This window comes from Dama dama, chromosome 14 (genome assembly GCF_033118175.1).
Source record: "Dama dama isolate Ldn47 chromosome 14, ASM3311817v1, whole genome shotgun sequence".
Taxonomy (NCBI): Eukaryota; Metazoa; Chordata; class Mammalia; order Artiodactyla; family Cervidae; genus Dama; species Dama dama.
The window spans coordinates 60,896,973-60,915,081 of record NC_083694.1 but is presented as its reverse complement, the minus strand read 5'-3'; the positions used below and the strand labels follow the sequence as shown (position 1 = coordinate 60,915,081).

The 18,109-nt window shown below is 37.9% G+C and overlaps 1 protein-coding gene across 5 annotated transcripts in view; it reads left to right on the top strand.

The window, feature by feature from the left end:
* The window catches only part of NMNAT2 (nicotinamide nucleotide adenylyltransferase 2), a 209,736-nt gene that overhangs the window by 1,158 nt on the left and 190,469 nt on the right, over window positions 1-18,109 (top strand). For 2 of the 5 annotated variants that reach the window (XM_061160900.1, XM_061160894.1), the window contains exons 2-4: window positions 1,849-1,981; window positions 3,398-3,481; window positions 7,221-7,274. In XM_061160900.1, the coding sequence (XP_061016883.1) occupies window positions 3,459-3,481; window positions 7,221-7,274 (77 nt within the window). In that variant the 5' untranslated portion in view covers window positions 1,849-1,981; window positions 3,398-3,458. Of the gene's footprint in view, window positions 1-303; window positions 546-1,848; window positions 1,982-3,397; window positions 3,482-7,220; window positions 7,275-18,109 lie in introns of those variants that run through there. The other 3 variants (XM_061160895.1, XM_061160897.1, XM_061160899.1) reach the window with 3 other exon arrangements.

Below are 18,109 nucleotides of genomic sequence, written 5' to 3'. Positions count from 1 at the left end.
GAGCCGACTGGGCGAGGCGGCGGCGCTGGGCTGCGAGGCGGGCCAGGGGTTTCCCCATCACCGGGAGGGCTCTGGGAGGCGGGGTCCCGCCAGGACGGGGTCCCTGAGGGAGGAGAACGGCACACGACTGCCGAGATCCCTCTTCTGCCGACTGGGACATCCGACTTTCCCAGCGGGTCGGCCCCTCACAGAAATCCCCCAGACCCCACCCCACAATGGCACTCGGCGACGGAGCCTCCTCGGGAGTTCCCCGCGCGGCCTTCACGAGCATCTCCTGCCACGAGGAGGTCGGAGTGGGGGTGGGAACTCATCTTGGAAGGCTGACAAGTGGTTTTTCCAGCACTTAGGGCAGGGGACACGGTGCGAAGTTCAGGGCCGCCATCCCTCTGAGAGGCACCCCTCCCCGCAGTGGGAGTCCCCGTTGCTAATGAAAAGCAGACGTCCCATTTCCTTGCTCCTCTTCAAATTTCCTTCTTCTCTCGTCTGTCTGCAGTGTTTTAGAACTCGTCACTGTGTATCTTTTGGGTTGGAGAGGAACGCATTGGGTAAGATGGTGTCAAGAAAAACAGATACTTACGCGAAGTTCCCATGAAAGGTTTCTAGGAAATGGATTTTCATTCTTAGACCCAATCTTTTTGAATGATTATTATGTTTATTTTATCTCAGGTTTGAGGCAAAAAAAAAAAAAAGCACAGTAACGAATGGGTTCTTCATAATATGAAGTGTGATAAGTAGCTGGAGAAGTTGTCATCCTAGTGATTTGAAAGAATTATTTAGCATTTTACAAATTATATTTTCCATTGGTATTATGGGGCTGTCCCAAAGTACTTTAGGATGTGTAACGGATAAAGCCCTCCAGGAATGCCGGCCTCATTTCATGGTTAAAATCAGAATTTTAAGGGGCTATTTTCTTTTGACTCGGTTGGGATACCTGATTCTTTAATGCTGGGTGAAGAGGCACTGTCAAAATCCGTTCGAGACCGCACCTCACCTATTAAAAGACTGGACCAATGTTTATGTGTAAGTTTGGAGGAAATGAAAGTGCAAGCTGCTTGAAATTAAGTCCCAAGGACAGATTATCATTAACAAAATAGAAACTGAACTATGCCCCCTTGTGCTGCAAGCGTCTACCGTGATGTGGTGTGACACGCGGTTTGATTGCGGCTGTACAATGCCCCCTATCGTCCCTCCTCCCACCGAGAGGCCGCCCGCTCATGGGAAAGAGAGACACCTAGTGAAAGATCGTTCTCATCTCTGGTTTAGAATCCGACTTTTCTTCAACCTGCGAGCCCAAGGATGGAGATTACTGCTACACAGTACCGAAAATGGGTTTCCTCGGTGGCTCAGCGGTAAAGAATCTCCCTGCCAGTGCAGGAGACATAAGAGACATGGCTTCGATCCCTGGGTCAGGAAGATCTCCTGGAGGAGGGAATAGCAACCCACTCTAGTATTCTTGCCTGGAGAATACTATGGACAGAGGAGCCTGGCGGTCTACAGTTCATAGGGTCGCAGAGTCTGAAGCGACTGAGCACATAGGCACACAGTACCTAAAATACCATAGATTTCCTTTCTGAAATTTATTGGTTAGATTTTTTAAAAGATCTTAGTCAGAATAAAAATTTTATATTATGTAAAATAACCACCCCCTTAGTAATTAACATAATAACACCATTTATGTCTATGTCTCCTATGTCCAGTCAACAGTATATGGGCACATATCATGACACCTAACAAGCAATCTAGAAAAATATTAGGATCTTCTCGTTTTGAAAACTGGGATCGGAAAAATGAATCTTTTTGTTGTGTTGTTTGTTTAATAAACATTACTGAGCATTTATTATATTTCAGACGCTGTCCAGGTTACTATGGATACCACTGTGGAAGAGACATGTTCCTTGTCTGGGAGGAGCCCACCTTTTGGTAGAGATACCAGAGAATCGAGATGTGATTTGGATGCAATATTATGGGTGTGGCAGTTAAGGTAAGAAGAAAGTGCTTTAAGTGTGCTGATGAAGTTCAGACATATAAGCCATGTTTGTATTTTATAGCAGTTTTCCTAAGAATTTTTCAAGACTCTTCAGTAGCTTTAGTGTCTACAAACCAGATAGAATAGTAATATTTACATTTTACAGTTTATAGAACATTGATACCCATCTTGAAAGTAACTTTAAAGTCAGTGGGATTCAGAAATATTATGATCCAAGTTTATATATTGCTTAATGTACATTTTCCAATTTCATTTCTTTCTACTGGCCCCCGTCAACAGGTTTGTAGAATACAACCATCTTCCTGCAATATTATTCACCTTGTTCCCCCTGCTGGAAAAGGTTACATTGAAACTAAAAGAAATTAGAGAAGACAAGCTGTTTCATTTTGTTTCATCCTACCTGATCTTAAGTTCTTCACTTTATGCCTAAGTGATTTTATGGGAAAAAAAAAGTGAGCGGATCTGAGTGCATCCGAAGTCTGCCATCTCAGTCTCTCAAACTTCACTTTATTCCTTGATTAAAGGAAACATTACCTATCACAGGCTTTCTGTGAACTTTAATGATAACTGTATGCATATATGGTGGCTCAGCTGGTAAAGAATCCACCTGTAATGTGAGAGACCTGGGTTCAATCTCTGGGTTGGGAAGATCCCCTGGCAAAAGGAACAGCTGCCCACTCCAGTATTCTAGCCTGGAGAATTCCATGGACTGTATAGTCCATGGGGTCACAAAGAGTTGAACACAACTGAGTGACTTTTATGTTTTACTTACATGAATATATGAGTGCCTAACATACAACACTGGCATTTGATAAATGTTAATTTTTTTGACCTGTTGCTCTTTTATCAAGCTAAAACTAGTAATATAGAACTACTACAGCATAAAATTATTTTTTTTTAAATTGGTCATCCAGTCTTTGTCTCTAACACTCATAAATCTGACCACACACCCAAACTTATTCTCATTCAGTGCTAGAAGATTGATTTCTTTGTCCTCGAGTCTGATTACAGAAAAGAATACAGTATCAGGACAACGTGAGTCAGATTCCAGAGGGTTGAAACTTTAAAAAAACACAAACCTTTTACCACTAAAAACAGCTTAATATAGCCACACTTCTGCCCAAGTAAATAGAGTGGCCAGTTTTCAACCAGACACCAAGTACTTGCTAAGAAGCTACTCTTAACATTGCTATTGAGTTTACTCAGAGCTTTGGTAATCTGATAATTAATATATAGGAAACCTCCTCCCTTTTACTAATAATACACATCTCACCTGTTCCATGAACCCTTAACAAGTACTAATTTATTTTAATAATTAACCTACATATTCTGATTGTTTACAAATCATGTGTACAATAGATACTTCATAAATGTGTTTCTATTTTGATGAGAGTGATTTATCAATTGCAGTACTCAAGGACACAACATATAGGAAGCTGGCCCGTGTTCTCTTCAGTACCACACCTCAGACATGGAACTAAGTGATTCAATCAAGTGAGTAATTTGTTCTCTTCAAATAATGAGTTGGATACAAGTTGATTAAACTCAGGTTGCTGGTTGCTCAAGATTTCTTAGATCAAGGGTTGGCAGCCTTTCTCAAACAGTTCATTTATTTCTCAAACACTGTGAATAGTCCCTGAGCCTCTGGAACAGTCAGGAAGCATTGCAGTTCAAGATTTAAGAGAAGAAACTTCTGGTTTGGGAGACAGTGAGATGACAGTGGTAGTCAGAGCTTGCTCTCTCTCCTTCTCCACTCTCCTAATAATTCCCAAAGGAAACCTTATTAATCTTCAAGAGTTTCTCTTAACTTCCAGTAAGAAAACACTTCTGGTAAAGAACTACACCTTAAAATCCTATCTGCTGTTTTAATGGACGTAGACCATCTGGAGAAGACAGGAAGAAATGCCCATAGGGAACACTGAAGAGTATTAAAGAAAATTAAAACCTTGGCCTCTTGTACTTTATGTTGTCCAAAGGCCTTTATACTACTCCAAGAACAGTACTACGAAAACCAGGATGGGGTCCCTAGTCTAAAATTAATGTATTTCTTCTCAAAATATGTTGTATTACCCAGAAGCTGCCTTTTTTTTTTCTTAAAACACCCAAATAAAAGGAAAACAATTTTTTCTCTATTTTATAGTCACCTCTTTCCTTATATCTGGAGCATAGACAACTATTTTTGAGCACAGAGAATGTGAAACTGATGCTGTCATAAATCTGCTCTTCTTCAAAACCATAGGAAACCACATGTGTGCACACAGGCTCATACATACATGCACACTGTCCTCTTTTCCCTACCTTTATTATTTTACCACTTCCATTTTCAGTTGAAGTTAAAATGTGATATAGATGAAAAGCAAAGCAACTCACGATATGCATTTGTTACTTCAAGGCTTACTATCGATAGGTACCCAAGTACTGTTCTGCTTTGCTTAACTATCCTAGGATCTTTTCTATTCACAGAAAAATTCTACATGTTATAAACCTAGATAGTTTGTCTCACATTTATAAAAATTCTTAATATCATTGGATTACAAGATATGAGAGCATGTTCCAGAAGAAATTAGTGAATTTATGTATTCTTATAGTCTATATTTTAGCCATATTAATCTTTAAAGTTTTTATTTTAAATTCTTGGCTTGAATTTTCCATTGGCTTTCCATTGCTCTTAGAGTAAAGTCCCCAGTCCTTAGGATGACCTACATGATCTGGTCCTTGCCTGCCTTTTCTCTAACATTTCCTGAAGTCAGCACTTTAGCCCCAGTGACCTTCCTTTAGGTCCTTAAATAAGTGGTATTCTTTTCTACTCAGAGCCTTTACACCAGCTGTTTCCTTATTTATGTAACTTTTCTCCCTTCTTAAGCTTCAAGCCTAAACTGGAACATCTTGGAAAAGTCTTCTCTGCCCCACACCCCATCAAGCTAGATTAGCTACATCTACTACATACTCCCATAGCACCCTGCCCGTCTTCTTCATGGCATTTGTCATATTTGTAATTCTTTATTCAATGTCTGTTGCCTCCAGTTGGCTATAAACTCTGTAAGTGTAGACACTACCTGTTTTTTGCTTGCTGCTGTTTATTATTCCCCAAGCAAGGATGCTGATACAAGGATGCTCATAAATGTTTGTAGAATCAATCAATCTTGGGAAAATTTTGAAATTTGGACCCTGATTTTTCATATAAATGCTTAAAATTCCTGACCACTTTTCTATGGAATATCGAAGTCTAAGCAATAAGAGAAGCATTACTAAGCAATAAGAGAAGAAATTTTCTGGGCCTTCAGTCTGTCTGAGAAATTACTATTAAATGTAATTTACTTAGGCAGCCAGTAAAGAGCACACTTACAAGGTTATGGATAACTCATCAATTATCTAACAGCAAAGTCTCGTACTTCAATGTAGGAAAAAGGTCTTCATTGTTCAAATTACTTTTATTTAACTTTTATATTTTCTAATTTGGGGATAGGGGAACCAGTTAATCCTCTTATTGTGTGACAAAAGAAAAGTGCACTTCTGGGGAAGATGGCAAAAGAGAAGACAGGCAATCAGCTAGGTTGGAAATAGGATAGAAAAATTAGATTTAAAAATTCAGAAAGAAAATTGAGTCAGAGTGTAGAACAGAAAACTCAGTGGTCTTTGTATTGCTCACTGGAAAGATGTTTATAAATTCTGGCATTATTGTTATTTTTTTCTCCTGTAATAGGATAGGGCTAAATAAATTTAATGTATGTTTCCTAAGGAGAGGGTCATATGCAATTTCAAAGTAAATGAGATATTTATAATATATTTAAGTTATATTTCTAGAGGCAGACATGTTATCTAAGTTCATGGTGGCTCAGTGGTAGAGAATCTGCCTACAATGCAGGAAATGCGGGTTTGATCCCTGGGTCAAGGAGATCCCTGGAGAAGGAAATGGCAACCCACTCTGGTATTCTTGCCACGAAAATCCCATGTACAGAGAAGCCTTGTGGGCCACAGTCCACAGGGTTGCAAGAGAGTTGGAAACAACTTAGTGACTAAACAACTAGTGGCCTGACAGCTAGATAATGCACCTAGCAATGTCCGGCACTGAGCAGGCACTCAGCAGGTGGTACTGCTCTTGTTACACATATAAGGTGAGTCAGAGCTTCACATACTCAACTTCACATTCTAAATAATGTAGATTAAAAAAAATAATGTTGTAAAATTGCATTTGGGGAGAGAGAGAGGTACGCTGCCTTGAAAGTCTATGACCAGTTGTATCACGTGGCCAAGTATAAACTGCCAAGAGAGAAAACAGCTTTCATCTACTTACAGAGGATGTCTCAGTTCATTAGGAGTTTTATATTTGCATGAGATGAGATCCAAGATCTGTCAAAACTGAAGAGGATAAGGAGGCTTATAAGGAGCAGAGCCACCTGTTGGTGCTTTCCCTGCCCTCTTTCAAACTGACATTTCTGGAAGGCTCTCTGGCTCCCTCTCCCATTGTCTTGCTCCCTCTCAGCCAGTGGCTGTGAGCTTTCCTTTATGGTATCCAAAGTGATCTGACCCTTTGTCCAAGAAGATGTTCAAAGGTTTAGTTCTTCTTGAAAAATAACCCTGTGGTAAACCTATAAGGCATGCTAACTCTTGGAATACCAGCATTTCCAAAATGTAGGCAGCAGTGGCCTAGATGTTACAGAAGGCAATCAGCTTGTAGAAAGCGAAGTTGAAGTCCTTTTTCTGTAAGTATTTGTTGGACAGCTATATTGTAGCATTAAAGTGCAATAGGAATTTTAGGTAAAGATGTTAGAGTCCATAGGGATCCTATCTTTCTATCTTTCTCTGCTCTTTAAAGACAAATCTAAACCAATCCTTTACTTCTCTCTTAATCTGCATGTATTTAATACTAAGGAGAAAGCTTAATGAGTTATGGATCCTCTAGACTTTTAGTGTTTAATTATTTATTCAGTTTTTTCATTCACTCAGTCCTCAAAAACATATTGAGAATTTTCTGTGTTGGGTCATATGCTAGTCACTGGAGTGCAAATGTGAACAATACAGTCTTGCTCTCAAGTGTTTAAAGCTTAGAGGAGAATTATGGGGCAGTTGTAGTATACAGTGATAAAACTTTTAGAGGTCTTTGGAACCATTCCGTCTTGAGATCATGTGCAGACAGACATGCAATCAAATGGTCCTTAAGTGTTCCAGTCAGCTTTAAAGTCTTTCAGAATGAGGTTTTGCAGAGTTAACTTTTTCAAATTCTATTTCCCAGAAGGAAGAGGAATATTCACAATTCAGCTACCAATAGAGTGATGGCAAACCACAGGTAAAAGTATTCTAGACTAAAATATGGCTGAAGGATGCAAACTTTGTAATTCTATGTCACAGTTATATTAGGTTAATATAGCTTATATAAGTTATATACTAAGTAGATGTAAAGTCTAACTATGACATAGACTTGCACAGAAAATGGCCAAAAACACAATACTAAGAGAAGTTATTTCTGTGAGGCAGATTATTTATGGGAGGCTTTTATTGATCTCCCACCAACCAAAAAGTAAAGTAGATTTTATTGTTGTGGTGGTTGCTCTTGTTGCTAGGAGTTTCATTGTTTGTCATTGTTTTTAAAGAATGTCTGGACTATCTGCCAAGTTACGGAAGCCTAAGTAATGTGGAGTTAAAAATAAATGTAATAGCTTTTTGCATACTGGTGATTAAAAAAAAAAAACCTTATTAGAGGCCATTCCCAAAGACATGTCCTAAGGCTCACTGTAACACAATATCAGGTACTGATACTTTTGTACAAAAGTTGATGAGGGTGATCATCTTTGAATATATCATTGCTGACCTTCTTTGGTAATTCTGGATCTACTGGGAACCATCACAGCCTGAGAAGGATGAAATGCCCTAGATGGGAGTCACAAAGGATCATTTTATACAATAACAGTCTACCATTAAACCTTTACTGAACCTTTTTGCCTTCTCTTTAAAATTCTTTTCTCATCCCTCAACTTTAGGTCACACCTGACCCCTCCCAGTTGTGTAACAAGCTGCATTTCCTCATTTCTCTGGAATGTGACCAGTCAGGAAACTCAACATTTGCTTTGCTCTTTTTTTTTTTCCTAGTGGGAAAAAGAAAGATAGGGAGGAAAACTGAATTGAGAAAGAAGATCACGGAAAGAGAAAAGGAAAACTATAAAGTCTAGAGGAAGCGAAAGAAGAGATGGATGAGCAAAGAACCACACTAGCTTGTAGTAGTAACAGTTGTTAGACACTTACCTATTAGAATCTACTTTCTGTGAGACTCTAAGAAATGACTAGATCCCCAGTCCAAATTAAAAACAAGAAAGGAACTTGGCAACCTCTGAAATATACTTTCAGACCCAGTGATCTCTATCTGCTGAGTGGGACATCTCTGATTCTTGCTGTCTGACAAGTTTGAGATGTTTTCCATTTAATGATCCTTTTTGAGGCTGGTATAGACCATGAGAAACTTTATATTGCCATTTTAAAAGTAGATATTCCCCAAAACAAAATATATCATTTGAATTTGGCCTGCAGGTACAATGTAGAGTATTACCCTTCTCTTACCTTTTACGCCTGTGATGGTGAAAGCACCATATAAGTACAGAGTAGCGCAGTCCAAACAGTTGTTAAAACTACTAGACACTCTGCTGAAAATTCTCTTTTTTCCCTCAGGTGGTTTTAAGATCACTTGGAACCTTCTAATTAAATCTGACACTCTCTTGTAAGTTTTTCATTCTTTTAAGCTTTCTGCTCTATTGGGTAATACTAATCATGTTTACTTTACCAAAACTATTTTTATTTTGAATCCAATGACACTTAAATTTTTTTTTAAATTTTAGTACCTTAACCTCATCTTTAATTCATTATACTGTTATGGTTCTAGTGATACATAATAAACACTTGGCTATAAATAATCCCTAAGTGGAAACATAATGACAGGACTTGGTCACTTCTTGGATGTGAGCACTGGAGAGGAAGAAATCCAGGAGACTCCAGGTTTCTGCTTGAGAAACTGGATGAAAATAGAAATCATAAGGGAAGAAATAGTTTGGAGTGATGTGTGGATGTGAAGATAATGAATTTTTGAGGACATGTTGAACTGGAGTGGTCTGGAGTTGAGAGATCTTGTGATCTGGAGAACTTGAGAGAAATCTGACTAAAGTTGTAAATTTGGGAGTCATCAACATGTAGATGTAACTGAAGATACCTGAGTGGTTTCAAAAAGCTTGTCTATAAAGTAAGAGAGCTAGGAGAGGTTTTGTCTTACAGAGAGGTGAGAGCCTTCAGCAGAAAGGATCCAGGATAGAAAAATAAGAGATAAGAGAGGCTGGGGAGATGGGAGATGCAGCTTCTGAAGAAATGGAAAGAGAGACTTTCAGGGCACAATGGCAGAGATGGAAACCTTTTTTCTGATAGAATAATAATGAGGTGGTAAATTATGGAGTTTCTCCCCCTAGCCCCAGTATTTTCTTTTATCCCTTGCCCTCTAGGATTTTAAAACTTCAGGTTATAAAATCGCATAGATTCTGAAGAACCGGGACAAAGACTGATGATTTAAGGGCAAGGCTTTCAGCATCAGAATGTATTAAAAGTTCTTCAAATTGATATATACAGAAAACCAGAGAGGGGAGCAAGAAACAAAGGGACTTTGTACTCTGCCTCCCTTCATCCCAAGTCAGGATCCCGAGGAGACTTACAGAGACTCTGAATATGTTTCTGGCGTTTGAGAACAGAGGAAAGCTCAATCCCCATTACTGAGTAAAGCCAAAGAAGGTAACAACACCACGGAATTCCTCACACCCAGAAAGGCAGAGGAAAATAGTCAAAATGGTATTGTGAGCAATGCTTTGAATGTCCACATCTTCTCCAAGAACTCCAATCACAGAAACATTTTCTTTTTTAAATTAAAAGATGTCTCTAGGTTAAGTCACAAGGCAATCATCTCTAGGTATCAGAAGTGAAAAAGCAGCCCCACTAGTTTACTGAACCTAGAGCTGTGGCCCTGATGGTCTGCTAGGTCTGGAAGCAAGTAGAAGTTGGTTAGGAGTTTGAATTCCTCAGAGTAGTGGGAATCAACAGCATCCTATATAGGGTATGGCACCTTAGTCAGGCTCACTGTGAAACTGGGATTTGGGAAAACCTTCCAAATGGTTTCCACCCTGACCTAGAGTTTTTAAAAAACGAACAAAGCAAGCCGCGGCTTGTCTGCAGTGGTGAAAGGAAGAAGAGAAATCAGGGCACCCAGTCTGCCTGCTTTTCTGCCTAACAGACAGATCTGCTATCTTCTCCAGTATCCCTGAGGGTCAGGAGTCCTGAGATACCTAGTTCTGGACAAAGGGGTTTCCAGATCTACCTGGAGGCTACACTGAAGTGTGTGCATGCTTAGCCATGTCCAACTCTTTGCGACCCCATGGACCATAGCCTACCAGGTTCCTCTGTCCGTGGGATTCTTCAGGCAAGAATACTGGAGTAGATTGTCTTTCCCTTCTCCAGGGGATCTTCCCAACATAGGGATTGAACCCAGGTCTCCTGCATTATAGGCAGATTCTTTACCATCTGCTTTTATTTCAAGAACTTTAGAAAATTCTCAGTGTATACTGTCTCTTCAAATATGACTTCCACCATACTGTTTATTCTCTTCCTAAAACTACTGATTAGAGCATGCTTCATGTATTCTGTGTGTGGCTGTGAAACAAACCTTTCCAAAACATGGTGGCATAAAACAATAACCACCTTATTAATCTCCAAGATTCTGTGTGATAGGAATTTGGTAGGTACTTCAGGGATAGCTAGACTCTGCTTCATGATGTTCAGGGTGTAAGATCAGAAGACGTGACCAGCTGGTGATCATTTGAATAGGTGGGTTTTTTTGGTTCACGTATCTAGGCTACAGTGAGCAACGCAGAACCCTACTGCAACTATAAGCTGGGATGCCTACACATGACTTCTCTGTGAGGTTTGAATTTCCTCATAATATAGTATGATTTCCTCATGGTAATCATACTATTTAATGGCAACTCAGAGCTCCAATAGTGACTGTTGCAGAAAATGAGGCAAAAGCTATATAGACTTTCATTATCTAGGCTCAGAAATCATATAGTATCCCTTCGACCTTACTTGGGTTTCCCAGGTGACTGAGATGCTAAAGAATCTGGCTGCAATGCAGGAGATGCAAGAGATGTGGGTTCGATCCCTGGGTTGGGAAGATCCCCTGGAGGAGAACATGGCAACCCACTCCAGTATTCTTGCCTGGATAATCCCATGGAGGCAGGACCCTGGCGGGCTACAGTCTGTGGGGTTGCAGAGTCAGACAACGAATGACCCGCTAAGCACGCAATAAACCTGCCCAGATGGGAGGAATGCAGGGGCTAGACCCTCCTCTTAATAGAAGGCATCTCAGAGAACCTGTGGCTACAATTTTAAACTACCACAGTACAGTTCAAAATAGATTCTGCATTCTGCATGCATTCCTTAATCTTCCAATTCAATAATTCTTAATTAACTGGATGAGAGTAATCCCTTTACAATGTGTGTGTATATTAGATCATCACAATGTACACTTAAATGTCTTATGATTTTGTCAGTTAAAGCTCTGACAAAACTAAAAGAATTCATTCTCTGTCTAGAGTGTATCTCATTGAATATTTTTTTTTATCAAATGTTTGTTTCTCTGTTTAGTTATTTTTCATATTCATCTTTACTTAATTCACATCTTCTGTGTTTGTCTCTTAAGCTTTGGGGTTTCTTTTAGATTTTTTTTTAATTTCTTTGAGTGTATTTATTGTAAAGTCAGTTTAAGATTACTTGCCAATATGGACTTCTTTTCCAGTGGGAATGGATCATCTTCAGGGAACAGAGATTTAAACAATATTGTTAAAATTAAAGTAGAGTTGATTTACACTGTTGTGTTAGTTTCAAGTGTACAGAAAAATGATTGTCTTTTTTTTTTTTTTTTCAGATTTTTTTCCTTTATAGGTTGTTACAAGATTTTGAATGCTCTCCATAAGGACCTGGTTGTGTATCTGTTTTATATACAGTAGTGTGTGTCTGTTAATCCCAAACTCATAATTTATTCCTCCTCCGCTTTCTCCTTTGGTGACCGTAAGTTTGTTTTCCATGTCTGTGAGTCTATTTCTGTTTTGTAAATAAGTTCATTTGTATCATTTTTTAAAGATTTCACATGTAAGTGATATCATATATCTGTCTTTCTCTGTATGACTTACTTTACTTAGTATGATAATCTCTAGGTAAATCCATATTTCTGTAAATCGTAATACTTCATTCTTTTTATGGCTGAGTACTATTCTTTTGTATATGTACACCATATTCTTTATCCATTCATCTGTTGATACGGATGTTGAGGTTGCTTCTGTGTCTTGGCTATTGTAAATAGTAGTATGAACATTGGGATGCATGTCTTTCCGAATTAGAGTTTTGTCTTTTCTGGATATATGCCCAGGAGTGGATCATATAATAATTATATTTTTAGATTTTTAAGGAACCACCATACTGTTTTCCATAGTAGCTGTACCTATTTAACATTCCCACTAACAGTGTAGGAGGGTTCACTTTTCTCCATACCCTATTATTTGTAAAATTTTTGATGATGGCAGTTCTGACCAGTGCTAGGTGATACCTAATTGTAGTTTTGATCGGCACTTCTCTCTCATTTTTTATTTGCATTAGCAATATTGAACATCTTTTTATGTGCTTATAGGCCATCTGTATGTCTTCTTTGGAGAATAATATTATATACCTATGTATATAAAAACCCTCCACCTAACAAATAGAGAATTCACGCTCTTCTCAAACACACATAAAACTTTTAAAAATTTGACCAGGCTAGATATTTTAATGAATTACTATAGTATAGACCATTCTATACTATAGAATATAGACATTCTCTGATCAGACCTTAATTAAATTAGAAATTCTCATATGTTTGAATACTTAAAAACACATTCCTGAATAACTCGTGCTTTAAATAAAATTTACACACTATTATGGGATGAATAAAAAAGAAAATGGGCTTTCTTGGTGGCTCAGTGGTAAAGAGTCTCCCTGCAATGCAGAAGACAGAGGAGATGTGGGTTCAATCCCTAGGTTGGGAAGATCCCCTGAAGGAGGAAATGGCAACCCACTCCAGTATTCTTGCCTGGAAAATCCCATGGACAATTGAGCCTGGTGGGCTACAGTCCGTAAGGTCGCAAAGAGTCAGATGCAGCTGAGTGACTGAGCACAACAACAACAGCAAAGAAAAATACATGATAAAACTTGGCTAATGCAACACCTTGAGAACTACCGCTTTAAATTAACCTGACTTGGGGGGTGGGAGCGAGGTCAGGAGGGAAGGGATATGTGTGTACATATGGTTGATTCATTTTCTTGTATGGCAGAAACTAACATAACATTGAAAAACAATTATATTCCAATAATAACATTTTTACAGGTGAAGTTAATAAAACATAATATTATAAAAAGCAAGTCTAAAAAATAAAATAAAAAATACTTGAGTACTGCAGGTAAATTGAAGGAAATTTATGGCATTAAATGCCCTTATTACAAATTATTTCAAATGAATGAGCTAAGCATCCATTTCAAGAACCTGGGAAGTGAATAGAGTCAGCCTCCCCAAAATATAACTCATCAATGAATCCAAACTTGATTCTTTGAGAAGACCAATGAAATACATTTCTAGCAAGCCACACTGAAGAGAAGATAGGATAAATAAACAATATTATTTTTTCAAATAATAGAATTTTTTGAATACGTTCAAAAGGGGACATAATTAGAGATTTAGTAGAGATTAAGAATATCATTGTTTATGCTATACAATTTATAATACTGAGCAGCTCTATGTCAATAAATTGAAAGCTGAGGTAAAAACCTACAATTTACTAGAAGAGCACAAATTTATTTAAGAAGAAATAGAAAATCTGAATAAATCAATCATCAACAAAATAGATCAGTAGTCCAAAGTCTCCCAACCCATCCCTATATCCGTTGCCAAATAAACAATGCCAGATGGTTTTATAGGTAAGTTTTACCATATTTAATGGAACAGACAATCCCATACTATATAATTCTTCCAGACAATAGAAGTAAAGATAGTCCAGCTTATTTCATGAAGTTACTAAGCTGTTAACACCAAAATAGAACTCTGCAAGCAAAGGAAATTATAGATGAATCTCATTTTTTTTAACATTATAATGAAAAGTAATTAGAAAATCAAATCCAGAAGTGTATTCAAAGCAATATATCAGGCAAAAATAAAGTTTACCTCAAATATAGACGTGGCTCAGTGGTAAAGAATCTGCCTGCAATGCAGGAGATATAGGTTCAATGGGAAGATCTGGAGAAGGATATGGCAACCCACTCCAGTATTCTTGCCTGGGAAATCTCACAGACAGAGGAGCCTGACAGGCTACAGTTATGGGGTCACAAAGACTTGGACGTGACTTAGTGACTAAACAACAATAATTTAAAATGCATCTGTAATCTGTTTATTATCAGATTAAGGAAAAGGCCCATACGCTTAACTCAGTAGATACAAAAAAGCATTAAAATGTCAAGAACTATAATTTAAAAACAAAATCTCTTACATAACAAAAAATATTATACCGAGTCTATAACGAACATCATATTTAATTATGAGACTAGAAAAGTAGTCCCATTAAATTCGAGAACATGACATGCCTGCTATAACCTCTGTAATTAAACATAATACTACCAGTTCTACTCCTTTATATTTAAGAGGAGAAAAAAAAAAGATGTGCAGTCATTAGCAAGGAAGAGAGCAAAATATTTGCAGGTATCATTTTTTTAAGTAGAATCTCCAAGAAACTATTCAAGGAAAAAAAAAAAAAAAAACAGCCTAAGTGTTCAACAGTGTTGCTAAATCACAATCAATGTGAAAAATCAATATCAATTCTATATACCTAATAGGAAATTCATACACCTATGTAATAATGGAGTGATGGTGGTGGTGGTGGTAAACATCCCATTTACAATTGTGATAGAAATAATAAGATTCTCAGGAATAAATCTTACAAGAATGTGCAAGATCTTTATGGCTAAAATATCTAAAATGCCAAATGGCAAAAAAAAAAATAGATTTTAATAAAAATTATGTCATACTAAATTCACAAAAAAAATCAATACCTCAAGTATTATGATACTCCACAATTAAATGGAATTTCAATCAAAATCCTAACAAAACTTTTTGTGGAATTTGACAGACTAATTCTAAAGATAATTATAAAGAGAAAAGGTCTAAAAAGAGCCAAAAAAATTCTAAAAACCCAAGGAAGTGTGATTTTTTTTCCTTTGAAAGGAAGATTCCTCATAGACCTATAGTAATTAGATGAAGCAGTGTTGTAATATGAAGGAGAGCGCTGAAGTAGACACAAGTGCATGTGGGACCTTGGCATATGACACAGGAAACATTAGTGAATTTGAGGGCTACTGACTTTCTGTACTGAAAAAAATGAGATTAGATCACTATCTCATACCTTATTCCAGCAGCTCTTAAAATTTTTTGGTCTCAGAACTCATTTACGCTGTTAAAAATTATTGAAGATGTCAGAGTTTTTGTATGTGTGGGTTGTATCTGTTGATATTTACCATATGCTATGATCTGAATGTTTGTGTCCTCCCAAAATTGGTGTGTTGAAATCCTAATTGATGGCCTTAGTAGGTGGGGCCTATGCAAGGTGATTAGGTCAGGGGGTGGAGCTTTCCCAGATGAATTTAGTGTCCTTGTAAGAGACCCCACAAAGCTTTATATAGCCCCTTCCTCAATGTGAGAATACAATGAAAAGCCTGTGACCAGAAAGAGGGGCCTCAAGTAATCATGTTAGCACCCTGACCTCAAATTTCCAGCCTGTGAGCAATAGATATTTGCTCTTTATGAGCTACCCAGTCTGGGATATTTTATTATAACTGCCTGAACCAACTAAGACACTATATTAGAAATAAAAATTAAGAAATGTGTAAAACACATAAGCAGATAAGCACACATTCCATTAGCCATCAGAGTGATGACATCGTCACATGTCATGTAGCCTCTGGAAAACTCCCGGGCTCAATAAGAAAATGAGAGTGAAAAAAAGTAAATAATGTCTCAATATTATTACAAAAATAGTTTTGGTCTTCCAAATCTCCTAAAAAAGTCTTGGGGGGACCCCTGGGATATCCCCATATCACTATTTGAGAACCACAGCTATAAACTAAACTCCGGATGAATTAAGGATCTAAAACTGGGACAAAATAAAAATTTTATAACTATTGAAAGAAATTATAGGTGAACACATTATGGCCACAGGGGAAGAAAGGATTATTTAAGTGTTAGTCAAAAGCACAAATTATAATAAAGGAAAAACTTTATAAATTTGAATACTCCAAATTTAGTGCTTCTGTTTGATAAAATATCTCATGTGTGTGTATGTGTGTTAGTCGCTCAGTTGTGTCTGACTGTTTGCGACCCCATGAACTGTAGCCTGCCAGGCAAGAATACTGGAGTTGGTTGCCAATTCCCTTCTCTAGGGGATCTTTCCAACCCAGGGATTGAACTCAGGTCTCCTGCATTGCAGGCAGATTCTTTACCACCTGAGGCACCAGAGAAGCTCAAAATATCTCACACACAGTATTAAAAGGAAAGCCACAGTCTGGGTGAAAATAGTTGTAGCGTATCTATAAAACAAAGGATTAATATTCACACAATATAAATTTCTTATATAAATAAGAGAAAGACAATCTAACAGAAAAATATGGGGAAAGAAAATATGCTCAACCTCCCTAGTAATTAGAGAAATACAAATTAAAGAATCCGTCAGATTGGGAACTATTTCTAAATTTCACAATACCAAGTGTTGACTATTAGTTATATGGAAGCGAGAAATCTTACCTACTGCTGGTGGAAGTGTAAATTGGTAAGGCCACTTAGGAGAGCAATTTAGAAATGCCCAGTTGAAAATTTGCACATCCTGTGATCCAAAACTCCACCTCCAGATACATAATTTAAAAGAAATGGTGAAAAATGCATGAGATAACATTAACTCATTGACTGAATAAATATTTATTAAGTTCCTACCTGAACCTAGAATCATAGTAGGCTTTGGGAATAAAAAAGTGGATAAGACTTCTCTCAAGAAACTAAGTGAAACTGACATTTATGGAGATATATAGATTAGATATAGACATATAGATATTTTATAAGTATTAAATATAAAATATCTATTTTATATTAAAAGACATTAGTAAAATTTATATTAAACAGATGATATTAAAAGTATTATTATTAGAAGAATAGTCTGTATCAGTTCAAACAGGATTGAGTACCTTGAAGCAAAATTTAGCAGGATGAAAGGGTGGGGGCTGGAGGTGCTATTTTAGGAAGGATGGACAGAGAAGACCTTCCTGAGAAGGTGAATTTGAGGAAAGACAGAGAAATGAGGGAACAAGGTCTATGTTTAAGGTCTGAGAAAGTACATTTCAGGAAAGAAGCCATGGCAAACAAATTCTTTGAAGCAGAAATGACTTGGAATATTGGAAGAAAGAAGCTCATGAGGTAAAGTGGAATTAGTGTGTGGGGTAGGGTAGAAAACTATTGTAGTAGTGGGAGAGAGACATTGGTGGTTGAGGCTTGTTTAAAAGTGTTGAGAAGGCTTCCCTGGCGGCTCAGTGGTTGAGAATCCTGCCAGTGTAGGAGACACGGGTTTGATCCATGATCCAGGACGATCCCACGTGCTGTGGAGCAACTAAGCCAGTGCAGCACCACCATTGAGTCTGTTCTGCAGCCCAGGAGCCACAACTCCTGAGCCCATGTGCCCCATCTACTGAAGCCCGTATGCCTAGAACCCATGTTCCACAAGAGAAGCTGGTGCAATGAGGAGCCGGTGCACCATAACTAGCTAGTAGCCCCCGCTCACCCCAACTAGAGAAAAGCCTTCACGGCAACAAAGACCCCGCACAACCAAAAGTAAAGTATTGAAAAGTGACTGGATTCAGGATACAGAGCAGACAGCTTGGTGATGGGGATTTGAGGTGTGAGGGAAACGGTTCAAGGCCGACTGAGGTTTTTGGCAAATGTGCCTGGTGAAGCCATTTACGAAGATAGGAATAATTAAGGAGTAG